Source organism: Etheostoma cragini, chromosome 21, assembly GCF_013103735.1.
Source record: "Etheostoma cragini isolate CJK2018 chromosome 21, CSU_Ecrag_1.0, whole genome shotgun sequence".
In the NCBI taxonomy this organism is placed as follows: domain Eukaryota; kingdom Metazoa; phylum Chordata; class Actinopteri; order Perciformes; family Percidae; genus Etheostoma; species Etheostoma cragini.
In genome coordinates, this window is record NC_048427.1 from 18,825,748 (window position 1) to 18,842,700 (window position 16,953).

At 41.0% G+C, this 16,953-nt stretch overlaps 1 protein-coding gene across 3 annotated transcripts; it reads left to right on the forward strand.

Annotated features, from left to right (window-relative positions):
* The first annotated feature begins 507 nt into the window (after positions 1–507).
* On the forward strand, positions 508–11,817 carry si:dkey-94l16.4 (transcription factor 20). 3 transcript variants are annotated; one of them, XM_034861331.1, is made up of 6 exons: positions 508–713; positions 1,793–4,458; positions 6,706–6,799; positions 7,898–7,950; positions 8,113–8,183; positions 11,660–11,817. In XM_034861331.1, the coding sequence occupies exons 2-5, from the start codon at positions 1,798–1,800 to the stop codon at positions 8,158–8,160; spliced, it is 2,856 nt and encodes a 951-aa protein (XP_034717222.1). In that variant the 5' UTR covers positions 508–713; positions 1,793–1,797; the 3' UTR covers positions 8,161–8,183; positions 11,660–11,817. The 3 variants fall into 3 exon arrangements, with proteins under 3 accessions (XP_034717222.1, XP_034717224.1, XP_034717223.1); XM_034861333.1 differs by having other exon boundaries at positions 7,901–7,950; XM_034861332.1 differs by lacking the exon at positions 508–713 and adding an exon at positions 768–950.
* Positions 11,818–16,953: the final 5,136 nt, after the last annotated feature.

The following is a 16,953-nucleotide window of genomic DNA, read 5'->3' on the forward strand; positions in this document are numbered from 1 at the left end:
TGCACAAAACTGTTAGTATCTCACAATTTATATGAATGGACAGTTATTAGCTTTGGTTGTGCTTTGCATTACAAAAGGAGTTCTAAGCAACATGACAACTGAGGTAACATCAGCTCTTGAACATATGGCTGAAAGCATATTTACAATTTTTGGAGCTTGTCAGAAAAAAAGTCAGGATATTTCAGCCTCTGCTGCTTTGACTTTGATCATTCTTTTTTTTTATTTTATTGCCCCCAATATAAAGGAAATACTAAATTGCTGGATTGCCCCTTTAATCTCATTTGGCACCATCTTTATTTCATTAATCACCACTTACCAGTATAATAAAGAAAGTCCATGGTTTAACTTTTCCGAATTATTCTGACTGATCTGAACAATAGTGTGCCCTACTAACATTTAGAGGAATTATGCATGTTGTAATTTCCACCCTTTTTTCCCTGTGGTTTAATTGTAGAGAAAAATATAAAAATAAACGCATTACATTTATTATGAAAGGGGCTTCCGGAAGTTTGAGATAATACATTAGACAACTTGACGCTGCTGCTAACATAGTGTGTTCCTGGAAAGTGTGTAGATTTTTATTTAATTTGGGCTTTCTGCCTTTGTCGTAGTAATACGACTCGTTAGAGCGACGTTAGGTGGGTTGCTGAAAGAGATGCAGGGTGGGACGAATTCATAACTGGACGTTTTAAAAACGATCACTCCCCGTCCAGGTAAGTTTGGATCAGCAGCGCAGCGCATTAACGTGAACGTCATCCTCCGCTCTCTTTGTTTCAACCAGCCGGGCCTTGCCCCGATGTGTACCGTTCTCGTAAATGGAGAAGACGTGTTGCCAAACTCAACGAAAAGTCATCCGCAATGTATTTACACATGGCTTATCGTTGAATTTTGTAATGTAGTAGAAAGCAAATCATACTTATTTTAACCGCTATTATCTACTCTTCAATTCGGTATTTATGTAGTATGCCTACATCAAATACCACCCTATGAAACAAGGTTTTACATTTTTTAAATAGGTTTGGCTGTTGTTCTTACAAGAAAGTTGCTAAGACTCGTAACGTAGCGCTAAGTTAACGTTAATGGACGACAATGCGGGCCACTAAGCTGTAAAAGTTGGCAATAATGAGCTTCTTGGGGGAGTAGACCTCGCCGAAATTAAGAGTGACCGCTATCAATCAATAAAGGCTGTCAAGTCCCGTTCTGTACCTACGACTTTCTGTCTATAACGAGAATCACTCAAAGCTGCCAGATATGTAATGTAGTTCGGTCTACAGCAATGTTGCCGGAGCTAAGCCGGGCCTAGCTAGCTAACGTTAGCTGTGGCTAAGCAAAGCTAACGATGTTAGCAACCCTGACCTGTCAACGTTGATGTTAAAAGTCAGCCAGTTGTCTCGAAAGACATTACCCACAGAACCTAAAAACAACACGAAAATTCAACTAAATTAGAAATGGGTCAAAACGTAAATTGTAAACTATCCCATGTTTTCCAACGGAATTGAAATCCAAGCACACGCCAGTTTCCTAGCTAATGTCAATGTAAGGACTTTAGCCCTAAGGGAAAAGTTGGGTCTAAAATAGCACACCAAAAAAGTGATAACTCATTGTGGTCAAAAGTATTTAATCTGTGATCTCAATTTCCTAAAAAAGAGGAATTGTGCTTACACAGGTTAGATAAAAAGAAGTTGTAGTGAAGTAGAATAATGATAAGTAAATAGATGCAATGCTTCCTCCTTGAAAAAAACTCCTTCTTATAAATTGCAACACTTAATTTTCTCCTCTTAATCCCTTGAAGTTGTTATGGAGCAGCCACCTGGGAGCTTAGATGATCTACAGCCTCAGGACCTCTCCACCTCCAGCCTCCCCACTGTGATTGACCTGACCAGGAATGGTGAGGATTGTGTCCTCAACAGCACATCCCTCAATGCACTGCAGATGGTCAAGAGCCCCGGCTGGTACCCAAACACAGGGGCCAGCAACCCTGGATTACCCTTATCAGAGACCGGCACCTCGGACAGCACTCTCCAATCAAGGGATGGACCAGACAATGCCTTCTCCCACACTACAGTCACCCTCTCCTACGTGAGCAGGTCTCACGTCTTCTCCGCTCACGACTCCCTGTCTCAGCGTTCGCCTGTATATGGTGTGCCACCTATAAGCAAGTTTTCCGTCCACTCTCCTTGTGACTCAGATGAAGGACTCGGGGATACTGGCTATGCACTGAACCAGCATTACTTGGTTGGTGGGCCCCTGGAACTCGCCTCAACTCAGAGAGAACTTTTTCAATCATTGTCTCAGGCTCAGATGAGACCAGAGAACGAATGTTTAACGAACGAGCCTCAAGAGTTAAATGGTGGAGTCATTTATAGCGACAAGGATGTGGATAAGCGTGTAATAGGCGAAGAGGAAAACGGCCTTTTTTGGAAAAAGAACGGTGGTTTAGAGAATGGACAGGACGATAGCTTTTCGAGTTCAGGAGTATGTGCTGAACCCTCACCGGAGACACTCACCCCAGCCACGGGGGAGGATGTGCTCTTTCTTATGTCTAAAAAACAGGACACAGCGGTCGTCCCAGACAGAGTGGGTGCTACTAGAGACCTGTATTCACTAAGCAGGGAGTACATCAGTCCTTTGGAGGACCCTGTCTCCCCCTCCGCTACCTCACTAGACAATGTGGAGGACGTGTTAATCCTGCCTCAGGCCTCAAGCTCACCTAGTGGCGACAACTCTTATCTAGAGACAACGGATGAGGAGGTTGCGTGGGATGGCTTGAGGACAAAGGGGGCCACTGAGCCAGGCTCTGGCATCAACAATGGGTTAGATTCAAGTGCTGAAAACAGGCAGCCCGTCCATAGACGGAAGGCAGTTTTGGAGCCTTTGATTGACTTGACAGATGATTTGTGTGTGTCAGATGTTTCGGGAAACAAACCCAAGACTGCCATCCCTCACATGAACGGGAATGCAAAGGCACTACAGAGAACTTTAAAAGAAAAGAAGCTGCCGGCGCGTTCCGGGAGAGGAACTCGGCTAGAGGCTATAGTAATGAACATAAATTCGAGCAGGTATAAAGTGTCGGGATGCATACGCACCAATAAGAAAGCAAAAGCTTCCCAGTCAACAGCTCGTGATTCAGCCAGTCCTAAGAGGAGTGACACCCTATCAGTAGAAAAAAGGAAAAGCAGGGCCAAAGTAAAAACCATGAAACAAAAAGCCGTAACTTCAATAAAAATGGATAAAACTAAAAACATTAAAACTTGCAAAGTTTCTACCTCTGATTCTGAAATCAATCATTCTAAAAAGTCTAACGGCAGCACATGTCCAAAACGCCCTCAGTTTGTGCACAAGAAGTCCAACAAGGTGCAAGAGGATGTTTCACATCCAGCGCACTCACGACAGGTTAGCCCTGTGAATTCTAAACGAAAACCATCTTCAAAGTCAAGTCCTCAGTATGTGCACAAAACCCCAAAGGAACCAGAGCATCTTTTTTACCCTGACCCCTTAATGGACATTCCCATGGCACGATTTCCACCACCACCACCACCACCACCATTATCAAAATCTCCAAAGAAAAGCCAAGGCAAAGCCAAACGCAAGGCTACAGGTAGCAGAACATCTCCCACTGCCAAGACGAAAGGGGCTGGCACGTTCAAGAGGAGGCAAAAGAAACCCAAATGGAGCCAGGTTCCCTCAATGTTCTCCCCCAAGGAGCCGGAGATCAAGTTGAAGTACGTCAACTACAAGGAGGAGAAAAGGGACTTTCGGTTAGACAGTTTCTCTCCATTCGTCCGTGTAAAGCATCAGCAGTTGACGTCATCCCTGTGTACTGTAATAAACTACCCCGAGGAGGTAAGGACACCACAGAAGAAGGGCCAACATCCGCAGGCTCACCCCTGTGGCTTCAGTTCCGCAGTTGTACCCTGCACTTCCTGTCTGCAGCTGGGCCGAGCATCCACGGACAGCCAGCATCAGCGCGCTTTCGTCTGCTGCCTGTGTGGGCAAGCTGCCAACGCCATGGACCTGGGGGACCTCCACGGTCCCTATTACCCGGAAGGGTATCAACCGAGCACCAAAAGACCAGCCGGCGTGTTGGGCCTCAAAGAGGATGAGGACGACTACAGCAATTCAGACTCTTCTTCGTCCTGGAGTATCAGAGGCAGGGGGAGGAAGTGCGCCAATCCACCTGTACCCCGGGCCCTCAGGCCAGGGGCTCACCTGAAGCAGAAGGGCCTCCTGAAGAGCCAGCGGTGGACTGCTGACAATACTGGCAGCCCTGCAGCCAAGCGGGCTCGGTCAGACGCTGACTCTGTCGATGTGGAGGACTGGTACAGCCCCCCTGTGCTGCCTCTGGATCCCTGTGAATACTGGCTCCATGAAGACTGCGGCATCTGGTCCGCAGGGGTCTTCCTTGTCAAGGGCAAAGTCTACGGACTGGAGGAGGCTGTCAAGGTGGCCCAGGAGACGGTAAACTGCACTTATAGCCAGTAATGTGAATGCATTGTTATTAAATTCCACACAGATGGAGGCGGATATATGATGGAGCTAGAAATTAACATAATATTAAGGGTGATAATGCAATACTAGTCTAAACATGTACTTATTTCAAGGCCTTTAGTATACTAATTGATCTAAATCAAAGCATGAGTAGCATGCATTATTAGTAGTCCAAGCCCGAGGAGGCTGGAAACGCTGTTGTAATCGCCAAAAAATTCTTCTTCAAATTTTCCGTAGCTGAAAATGTTGCTGCAACCTAAACCATAAATGACAGGAGGGTGGAACCCTCTGACACAAACACTGCCACACTCCTGCCACAAGGTGGCGCTATAGCAGAACCGAGGCCTTAAGCCCTATTATTCCATACCGTACATCGCACATTTATCGTAAACCTACTTTTTGGAACTCCTCCTAGGCCGTGTGACCAATCCGCACAAAACTTGGCACAAAGCACCTTCAGACTGGCCTGACAAAAAGTTACTACAAACGTTTTAATTGCTTTGAATAATGCGCAAATTACGTCGTAACGAGTTTGTGTAGCTAGCTACGAAAACACAAACTTTGACGTATCTTGGGCAAATGAAATGCTATCAGTGCAAGTTGTCAGACCAGCGGCTGTTGAGTACTAGTGTTGATCCGTAATTATTACTTTCAACTGTACGGAATTACGATTAATTGTGTTAGTTAGTAATTTAAGTAACTCTGCAGTACCGCAATGTGAGTTCTTTCTTGTCCACGTGACGTGTACGCTTGTCGTAATTTAGCGTGCGGCAGGTCAGGGCTACTAGCCCAAAATCCATACGAAGGATGACGGAGGGAGGAATAATATCAACAGCTGGAAGTATTATTATATAAAGGCTTTTATCCGGGTGGGAACATCGCTGACATCCAACATGTCACTGTGAGCAGAGCAGGGTCCCTCTCAGGCGGAGCAAGTAACTATGGTTACAGGAATCTGCGTTGCCAGGTCCTTTTCATGATGTAAGCCTATGTGAAACTCGACAAAAAACTTAATATGTAAATGTGCGATAGTCTACAAACTGTAACAGCCTGAATGCAAATGTTTGGCTAATTGTTGAAAAGATTTGGGGAGGTGAAAAGTATCATAGTAATACAACCAGTAACATAACTAATTACTTTAATACTCGGTAATAAGTAAAGTATTATAGTTTTTAAGTAATAAATAACATTACAATTCCAAAGCAGTCAAGTTGACCCACGACAGTGGAGTAATAACTTAGTGCATTTACACACGTTTGTCACATTGTTGTCGAGGGACAACTCCATGTTTATACACAAGACCGATCCTTTCGCGTAATTTGTCGTTTTCCACTGATGTTTGAGAAAGAATCTAACGTCACTGCATGGCGTCTTCCAAACCCAAACTCATTGTTGCACAAGACACAGAGGCGCAGACCTGTGTACCCACACCACCCCCTGCTGCATATCTTATGTGATTACATTGACACTGATTAATTACTCCACTGTGTTAAAACCACAGATGAACGAATATTCTGCAATAATGCATTGCATCTATGCCATTCTATTATTGATATTCTATTCGGTGACACAGTTAGTTGACGGCTCCCAAAAGGCTTCACAGTTACACTTGCTTACTTTCCCATAGATAGATAGATAGATAGATAGATAGATAGATAGATACTTTATTCATCCCAAAGGAAATTTTATAAACTATTTCAGAGCTATGACAAATGTGATAAATGTTTTACTTGTCCTGAATAGGACTGAGGACGTCCATATAATCATACTATTATAATTTGTGAAGTGTATTGGTTCACTGTCAGTAGTTACTGGGCCACTTGGATAGAACCTAGTCATCATTCATTTTTAGAGCTGCAAAGATTCATCCTTAGGGAAATTAATCGATTCAATTTATCAACAATTTTGACAAGCGATTATTCGGTTTGAGTCATTTATTGTGTTAAAAGTAACAATTCTCTGATTCCAGCTTCTTAAATGGGAACATTTTCTAGTTTCTTCTCTCCTCTATGATAGTAAATTGATTATCTTTGAGTTGTGTACAAAACAAGACATTTGAGGACGCCATCTTGGGCTTTGGACTGATCGACACTTTTTACATTTTTTGACATTTAATAGACCAAACAACTAATGCATTAATTGAGAAAATCTTGTATCCAAGCATGCTGTTAGACATGTACATCATGTCTTCATCCGACCTTTAATCTGTGTGTTTAGATGTGTACGGCGTGCAGCGACCCGGGCGCTACACTGGGCTGCTTCTTCAAAGTCTGTCCCAACAAGTACCACTACAGGTGTGCTCTGGAGTCAGGTGAGTGGTGATCTCTGCCCTCCATCACACATCACACGGGAGCAAAGTACAGTTTCTTATCCATGTGCATGTTAACAGGTACAGGGGTGCACAGCTATTTTTAATCGGCTTTTAATTATTTTTTTAAGATCATCTTAAAGGGTCCATTCACTCATTTTACTTCAATTAGTATCTAGCCCTGCAGGTCGTTGAAGCATTGTACATGTTAACACTAGGAAGGAATATTCCTTCTGCTACTACAATGTTCTTCCTAAATGATGGCTATCGCAGAGATTATAGGACTTGTTTTTATATGCTTCATGCTTCATTACTGCCTTAATTTATTGTCTCTTATGCATTGCTTTTATTTCATGCCATACCTTTTTGTATCCTTCCTCCGACATCTTACTACACGCCATCTTGGACAATGTCTCGCACCCACTCCATGGCTTGCCGCCCAATTACAGGAGCACGTTCCGTGACGGACTCATTCTCCCAAAATGCACCGCAGGGCGCCACAGGAAGTCATTCCTGCCTGTGGCCATCAAACTTTATAACTCCTCCCTCTAAATGGCTGACACACACACACACACACTTAGAGGTTAAAACTGGACAATGTTTTCTGTTTTGTGCAATAACACTGTCCTGAAATGTGTGCAATACTCAACTGCTATTATTATTATTATTATTATTATTATTACTACTTGTCACCATTGTAACACCTTAATTATGTTCATTATGTAAATACTGTATCATAATATTCCTTTAACTATATAAAAATCCACACTCCAGTCCTTATATTTCTACTCTGATATTTCTACTATTTGTGCAACTGCAACAGAGTTTCCCTTTGGGGATCAATAAAGTATTATATATATATATATTCCGATTTTACATGTTTAACTGCTGTTGGGTGAGTGATTGTTCCCCATTGCGAGTAATAGTGTCTAAGTATTAGGCTGAATACACCCATGACTGGTGCACTGTGTGAGTGTATTGGTCTGTAAATAGCTCTTCTGTGATTTGCGGTTGGCTGACTGTACGTCCACTAAGCCTAACCTTACACCTTTTGGAGGAATCGGTGTCGCATCTTTAACTCCTGTTCTCTTCTTGTTCTAGCAGACTGTGTACTTATTGAAGAAAACCTTTCCATGAAGTGTAAAAAGCACAAGGTGAGCCGAAATAACAAGTGTACAAGTAACAGACTTTACATATTCACTAGTCAGAGAATTAGGTTTTTTCTCTGCTATTATAAACCCAGCTATTTGCCGTCTAAAATATACCATGTGTGACTGTATTGTTTATGTATTTTGGGATTCGTCATCCATCCCCAGAACAAGACATTGAAAGCCCCCCCCGGGAACCGATGGGATGACAGGTGACAAGTTAGCAGAACCCACATAAGGTTAGTAAATACCGGCTCTGCTTTCATATCCTCTGCGGCTTCGGAGAAAAAACTGTCAAATTTATTATTAAAAAAAAAGTACTCGTCAATCTCTTTTTCTGGCAGGATCCTCATCCATAATCTTATCCCAGTTTTTGCTCTTGTTGTTGGTTTTTAAGTCTATCTTACAACTTGCTAAACAATCAACCAAACTAAGTTCCCCTATTTAAATTATACAGCCCTACTAGGTAAAAAAACCAAAATTCCATTCTCAAATGTAACTCTTTAATTCTTAGGTTCTGTGCTCGACATTCAGAACACTAATGCAGCAGCAAACAAAGATTTGCTTCGTAAAAATAACGCTAGTAGAGGAATAGTGCTCTGAGCAGATTGCTGTTGCAATTCGAGCGTCTCTGTTTTTTTGTAGAAGGTCTGGCTGCGAGTGCATGTGCGTCCCGTCCCTTTTAGTATCAGTGTTTGACGACCTGGGAATGAGAACCGGGTTGTTGTTGAAACTGTCGGCCCCTCCCTTTGTGTTCATGTCTCATTGGCTGGCTGAATGACCGCAACTCGCTGGCGCTCTGTGCTCTCCTGCAGAAGCTAGTTCACCCCGGTGAGCGTGAGCTAACCGTAGAGCTAACTAATACGCTGTTGGACCTGTAGCCGTTAGCGCTGTTAGCCCAATACAATGCATGCGTGGTCAGTGTCATAAATGTCAAAGTGGTGAAGTGGTCTGTCATGGACATCTTACCTGTACTTGGCAACTAAGCTGTACCGTGCAAGTTAGGGGTGGGGGAAAAAATCAATTCTTAGATGCATCGTGATACTCTCGAGACAATTTGATGCTTGATTCTGAAGAGGTAATCATCGATTATTTAAAAAAAAAATATATATATATGTATATTTTTATGTGTTGACTTTTATTTAAAAGTTAATGTCTCCAGACGTACAAATCAGATAATAGTCGCCGAAAGAGGATGGGATAATGGACACCAGCTTAGAGTATAAGACATGCATAAAAGAATTAGGCTCTTCTTCTTCTACTTTATCACATTACATCTGTTTCATGTTCTAAGAAGCCAGTTATCCACCTTTAAACACGACTGAGTCCCTGACATGGAAGATCACTGAGAGAGAAGATGACTTCCACAAGTACGTTTAAGGTTTAAGCATGGAATGACTACAAAATAAAAACCCCAGTAGACATCACATTAAAACTTGGGTGACAAATACTGTATATGTCAAAATCTAACAAACTCAGATTTATATGGATTTTTTTTTTTAAATCACGCATGGAAATGTACATAAAAAATTGTTATGGTGTTAGTGTTGATAATCGGTTTAAAATCAAATCGTGAGGTGCCCAGAGATTCCCCCCCATGTTGTCTTCCCGTTAACTATGAACTTGTCCTTCCAGGTCAAAATTGAAAATGAACATTTTTTTTTGTGCTTTTCCAATGTTTTTGCTGCTTTTTCTGATCCATTTACCACTTTTTCCATGCCTTTGAGGGCTTTTATTTTGGAATTTATGGTCAACAAACCTCATTTATATCAAATTATACATGTGTTTTTTGTTAAAAAGGCAGAAATTATGAATTATTTTGACTAATAGAAGAGATCAGAGGATGTTGACTGGATCACAGATGGGTATATGTCAAAGTTTAGTCCGGAGACTGTTATGTGACCATAAAAAAAAAAAGAATTTAAATTCATGATTAAATAAAATGCCCCAAAAAATCTAATCAATGAAAGTAATCATTAATGTTACCTGAAGAATGTTGTAGGGAGTCATCCATGCTATTTTTGGGCAATTTGGTTGAAAAAAACCCCCAAAAAAACACATTTCTGATATAAAACACTTTGAAATGGGTCAATTTGACCCGAGGACAACTCAAGGGTTAAACACATGTCGACCGACTGCACCTTGAAGAAGAAGAAGGTAGTTATTAAATAAACTTGCATATGTGGCACTCTTAGATATGTGGAAACATAGGCATTTGAGTTGAATTTGTTTTTAAGTATGATGTGATCACATTAGCTTCCCTTGGGGTTTGCTGATGGTTGTAGTGACTGCAGCTGTTCTCAGAGAAATCAGTTATAAGGGTTGCAACTAGAGCCCGGCTGATATATCAGCTGGCCGATATATCAGCGGGCCGATATATCAGCGGGCCGATATATCAGCTGGCCAATATATATATTCTCGGCCGACATTGGGTATTTCCCGATTTTATCGATATCGGCATTTATAATGGACTGTTTATACACAAATTTAAATCAGAAGCATTTATAGTATAGCATAGCTTGTCCACCAGAGGGCGCTCTAAAACGTTCTCGTTGTGTGTTTTTGTTCAGTTTCGTATCTGAAGTTTGTATTTTTATACATTTTATTTATCAGACCTTTAATATAGTTTGATGTTCCTCTGTTGTGTTGTGAAAATAAAAACAAATTATTATATTTTTGTAAAAAACTACAAATAACTAATGTTAGGGAAATCTGTTTGTTTTGTCACGTGTTTCTGGATTATTTTTTTTATATATATATATCTCTATCTCTCTCTCTCTCTCTCTCTCTCTCTCTCTCGGAATGTCCGATTTTTAAAGAACCAACTATTCATATCGGTATTGGCCTTAATGTCCTTTATCGGCCGGGCTCTAGTTGCAACTAACAATTAATTTGTTGATTAATTGTTCTATCTATGACATGAAAAAATGATGGTGATTTAAAATCGGGGATTCCCAAATCCCAACATTTGATTTTAATTGATTTATCGGGATCTCCGTTAGCTGGGGCCACAGCTGTTCTTCCTGGAGTCCGCCCAAAACTTGTGCATCTATACGTTACATTAAACAACGTTCCATACCTCACAGAAACAATAATCACAAAATATAATAACAGAGATATGACATGCAACACAGGTCCTGGTTTAAATTATTGACAGAAGACAACGTCCTCAAATGTCTCGCTTTGTCCACAACTCAAACATATTCAGTTTACGGTCACAGAGAGAAGACACTAGAAAGTATTCACGTTTAAGAAGCTGGCATCAGAATATTTATTCATCATTAAAAAAAAATTTTTTATACTATTTATTTAATAGCTGACACTCCTATATATTTTTTTTTTGCTAGACATATCATTTGTTTCTTCTAAATATGAATGTGGATAACCTTAGTGATATTGAGATTCTTGCTACAGTTGCATTTCTAGTGATGACTCGGCGAAAACGTGTTCTATTTCTCCGATTCACGGCTTTGTTGTGACGCTGCTGGCCGCTCCCTCACTTCACTCACTCGACAACATAACATATAAATAACGTGGATTATAGATGGTTTTACTTCTATAGTTTATTGCTAACTTCACCAGCGGACGTCCCTATTGACCGTCGTAACAGGCGACGCCCCTTACGTTCTAAAACAGTCGAGGCGGCAGAACAAGAAGAAATGGGATTAATTCGTCACTTTGAAATAACTTATTTTTTTCTGTTTTATCCATCCAGACATCTGCATGCAACATCCTACAGGGGCTGTCCTTCCCCTTCTGCTGGTAACCGTGGCAACTGTGGACCAGGGTTCTTCTCACTGACAACTAGCACCCGTAAACCTTAACTTCACCCTCTGACACTGGCTGGAGGCAACCAGTCCCGGAAACCCCCCCATAAAACAGACTGGGGGGAAACCTACTCTCAACTTCAGATTAAGTAATATGCTGAATTTGTAATTCTTGTTATTACTCTGTAGTTATTTATATGGATTTTTTGCTCCTTGTTCAAATACGAGTAACAATCAAAGATATTTAAATATTTTTTTTTTTAAGATTTTGTAAGTATTTGATTATATTTGGTTTATTTATTCCTGGAGTTTTCTTATTGGTCTCTTTAGACGTTGTCAAAGAGATTTGAATGTGTGTTTTTTTTAAGTTATTGTTAAAGCAATTTAACGATGAAGTATCGAGGCAGTCTACCAGAGGCTGGTCGCTCCAGATCTGACGCTCGCATAACAAGGTACCTAGCACAACGGGGTTCCAAATTAAACAGAACACCTGTTGTATCATAGCACACGGCATTAAGGCAAGTCTCAAATACACTTAAACAACACTTGCACTAAATGTCGGGCCCGGTTATTGTAATCAAGGGGACTGACAGTGAGATTATGAATGTATTCTCCCCATGTGAGTTTCTTTTTGCAGGAAGCACTTTGGAGGGACACTGAACAGATCTGGTCTTCTGCTGAGGCTGCAGTATTACCTTTCTGACCTTCCCCCAGTCGTATCATTTCCTCCGGACTCACTCACGCGTTCACAGGTCATCCGACTACTAGGATGAGGCCTTGGGATTTTATTTGGCTTGAAGCACTTTGGCCTCCTACCTTCAGACTGGGAGAAATGTGCCTGTGCCCTTAAATCAGTTGGTATCTTAACGGTCTATAAGGGTAGAAGACGTTAAAGCAGACTTTTTTTCTTATATCGGGGAGAGTAAAGATTTTTTTCAGTGCAAGTCATCTGCCGTTTACTTGGATTTTTCTGAGAGCTGCAAGATTTTTTTTCCTGTTCAGTTCTATTTTTGGAATTTTGCCGCGCAATGTTAGCATTGCTTTAAAGGGTACCTTAACAAAACCCCGTTTTTGGAAAGAAAAAAACCACTCGGCTCCACCTGTGTCCCTTAAGTTCAAGAAGGATGTGTGTGTGCTGGCATTGAGAATCATTGGTTCATATCGATCTTATTTTAACATGAAAGGACCATGCGAGTGTTAAGATTCCCAATCATCTACTGCAATTTCATTTCTCGACTCGGGCCCGAATGGTAAATTCCCACAAGAAACCTTTCTGAACAAGCCTTATCTGACGTTCAAGAGGTACACGCAGTTTCTCCGATCTTCACCGGATTCTGGTGCAATGACAAATCAGTGGATGTACATGACCTTTTCATTGGACGTCTTTAACGACTAAAGGCAGCTTACGTGCACTCTTCTACTGCGGACTTCGTCATTGATACAAGAGGCAGTGGGCACGGTCGGCCAATTCTGATGAGTTTCTTGGACTTAATAACCTCAATCCCAAACAGAATCAGGGATTGAGGTCGGGGCTTTGACCTCTGAACCTGCCTGTTTGATTTAGAGAGAAGTCTATATGTGATTAGTGTTATAACGTCTCTGTGCTTTTGCATAGCGTCGTTAGGGGCAGCGTTGTGCTCACACCAGTGTGTGTAAGGTCCATTAAGTCATGGCTCCACGTTAAAGGATCTCCACACGGCTTTGTCTGCCAAGTGTCTCACCGGCAAGACACAACACACACACACACACACACACACACACAAAAGTCCTTATCCTGGAACACCACGTCTGTTTCATTTGTGCCATCCTTATGTTTTCTGGTTGCAGTGACATTTTTACTATTGTTTTTTTTTGTTTTTTTATATTTCAGGCAGGTGTTTAACAAAGACAAATTTTGGAATATGATTTATTCTTGCAAATTGTTTTCTCTGTGTGTTAATCTCAGGGCTGAACCTCAGATGTTTTAATGATTTGATTTTTTTATTTGATTTTTTTCTGTTTTATTGGGCTCGTTGTGTAAACCCCCCACGTCGACTAGAGCCATGATACATGTAGCAGGATGTGGCGGTCTCCCCAGACCCAAAGCCCCCTGTCCGGGTACACGCGACTCATCACATTCCAACGGCTCCATGCGTCTCTTAGTGCTTTGGTGTTTTTAGGTTTTACATGGGACTCGGACGGCCAACTCATGTCACTTTTTTCATGGTCTTTATTTTATGGCAGCTTTTTGTACCATCTTGCTCACATCTTGGAGCATCCGAGGTTATGTAATTGTCAAAAATAAATATTTTGTTTAATGTTGTGGTTTGCTCAAATGTGTTTTTTTTTAAATCAAATAAAATGAAGAGATAAGACATAATGGAAAAACAAGTATGGTAATATATATAAATATATGATCCAACTAATTGTAAAATAATTCAATACCTTATCAAAACTAACTAGTAATTATATTTAAAGCCTCATAAGTTAATGTTTGTATTACACCCCCAATCATCATGTGATCATTGACACAACTCATACTGTCTAAAGAAAGATTTATCTTTTTGTTTTCTTCACAGTTTGTACATTTGTCATGTCAATTTTATTTATATAGCACCAAATTACAACAAAAGTTATCGCATGCCACTTGATATTGAGCAGGGCTAGACCATACAAAATACTAAAGAGATACATAATTAACTCTAATCTAATCTAATTTCTGTAAGGCTCTGATATGAACATGCCACTAGAATTATATTCTGTATCTCCTGTGATGAGACAAACTTACACACTGTATGGTACTATACTAAACTATACTACTGTATGTATGTCCTAATGTCTCACAGAGGACTCCTGGGGAAAGAAACAACAGCGAGCATCACTCCACCAAGAATTCTCATTTTATTGACTAAATTTCAGTTTACAGGAAGACAGTTGTATTGCAAAGACAGAACCGGATACGAGTTCTAGTGCTGTGGTCATCTACTCACTAAAATTCCACCGAAATCAGGATGCTCTGAAATATGTCACGGCACAGAAAGACAATTGGAACTCTGTTTACAACACGTTACGTTATGGATGAGGTGGAGGAGGCAGCAGCGACCGATTCAGGCGTCACGAGGGAAGAAAATGGGAACGCGACTCACGGCAAAGGTGCGGTTCCTTTAATGTTTTACTTAATATTTTGGCGGGACTCAATCCTCCCAGGCCGGGTGTCCTCAGAAGCAGCAGATACTGGACCTGATAGTGAAATAAGTTAAGCCCACGACACATCACCTTTGCATCTGCTCATTGAAAGGTCAGTGGCAACGACGTCAAAGTTAAAATAATTTGAACTTTGAGCACAGTACTTGGCGGCCATTTTGGGCGGTGCGCCCCACCAAGGGTGGAGTTTCTTCTGAGTTGTCTCCACCGCTTTCCCCATAGGAAAACAAAGGCACAGCCAGTGCAGACCGGTTACACTACTATATCAAAATATCAAGTCTAACCAAGGTAAATTAAATGGCTTGAAAGGCCACTCCCATTCACATGAAACGTCAGCCATTTTTATGTACATGGCAACTTCCGTATAAACTTATCTATAAATCGACTTGGACCGGGAGGCAAATTTGCATTTCCTAGGATGGCGAGGGCATGACCAACCCTACTCAGGCTCTAATTGGCTAGCACTCGTTGCTTTCGTTTGGATTGGTTTGGTTAGGTTTAGGCATGTGGAGTGAGATCGGTTAAGGTCAGGGTAAGCCAACACCTAAGTGTCAACTGTGTCTACAGTGGCGCTCATTAAGTTGACTAAAAAGAGGAATAAAAAAATCCTGTTTTGGAAAAATCTATCTTAATGCCTTAATTCAAAAATGAGACAAAATCCAACCTTATACCAGATACCACTGTATCTGATTAAACAATGCGGGCTGTGTTCCATATAATATGGAACCAATAAGTGACAGCCCTTGGCTCAACCACTGGCGTATTTACTGAGTTTCTCACTTGAGACTAAATAGTTTGTTAAAAAAGTTTGATACAGATACATCTGGGAAGGGCTAAGGAGAAGTAGAAGGGTGGTTTCTTTTGGGGGGGGCGGACTTTTGAGACAAGGTAATGTGCAGGCCTGTGTAATCGCTCCTTGAGACAGTCATGTGAGACGCGTCCCCGGTTTAATGGGATGTGCGGAGCCACCGCTGCTTGCAGCTGGCTATAGAAAACAGCCCAGCTACAGTATCTGGATCACGACTGCCCTTTGTTCTGAGTCAGAAGGCTGCCAGTGAGGTCAGAGATTGTCACAAGATGTAGTAATTTGCATACTGGATCGCTGACCCGGGAGCAGCTGCGATGAATGGGATCCTAGCGGTTTCTGTGAGGGCTGAACCGAGTTTAGCTGATCCTCAGCTGAGACTCTCACCAGATAAAGAAACATGTTGTTTGCATCTATACTACAGATATCTACAGAGTACTACAGCTTGTGACAGGAGAAACACTGAGTTTTCACAACAGAGCTTTAGCACACACAAGTTCATGCAAACTTATTTTTGGAAAGCACCACACAAAATGTCCATTCCTATGTCCAATGCTTTTTTTCCCCTCAAATTATTTAGGCAATACTGAGTCAAAGATATGAATGGATTCTTTTTTTCTGTTTTTTGAACTTGGTAGAAAAAACTGTATCTACGCCACATTACTTCACTAAAGGTTGCAAATTAGAAGCAAAAATTACGTTATTTAATTCTCTATCTGTGGTTTAAATTCAAGCTCTCGCTCTGCGTCCTCATGCTTTTTGCTTATTTTCTGTTCCTGCGGGTGGTGAGATGAGTTCACTGCATTGATAGTAACACATATACCACATAACACACTGGATAGAAACAAATTATCGTTGCGATTTTTTTAGCCCTAGGGTGTCTCCAGAGATCATGACGGCGATATTCACTCAGGGACATAATGCAAGAAACTGTGCTACAGCAGAAATTCCACATCACAACATTTTCTTTTTTTAACCTTTTTTTTCTCCCGTAAATTCCCAATAAAGTTACGTTTGAGCTACTCTTCATGCACATTATAAAAGGTGACTCTTTAACAGCTTCTATGATTTTTTTTCTTCTTCAGATTGAATTTCCAAAACGCTAACTGTTTAATTCTCTTTTCTTTTTAGACAATACATTTTGCTAAATGTGTCGAAGAACCTAAGCAATACATTTTTTTTTTTTTTATTAAACAGAAGCTATACAAACAATTTTTAGAGTGGCTAGAAAATGTTCTTTCAACAGTGAAGTAG

Bases quoted from the DNA above. Each gene is read 5' to 3' on its own strand.
- si:dkey-94l16.4 (XM_034861331.1), top strand. From the start codon at position 1,798: ATGGAGCAGCCACCTGGGAGCTTAGATGATCTACAGCCTCAGGACCTC. The intron at 6,800-7,897 runs GTGAGTGGTGAT...TTCTTGTTCTAG, and splicing joins CAGGTGTGCTCTGGAGTCAG to CAGACTGTGTACTTATTGAA. The intron at 7,951-8,112 runs GTGAGCCGAAAT...ATCCATCCCCAG, and splicing joins TGAAGTGTAAAAAGCACAAG to AACAAGACATTGAAAGCCCC.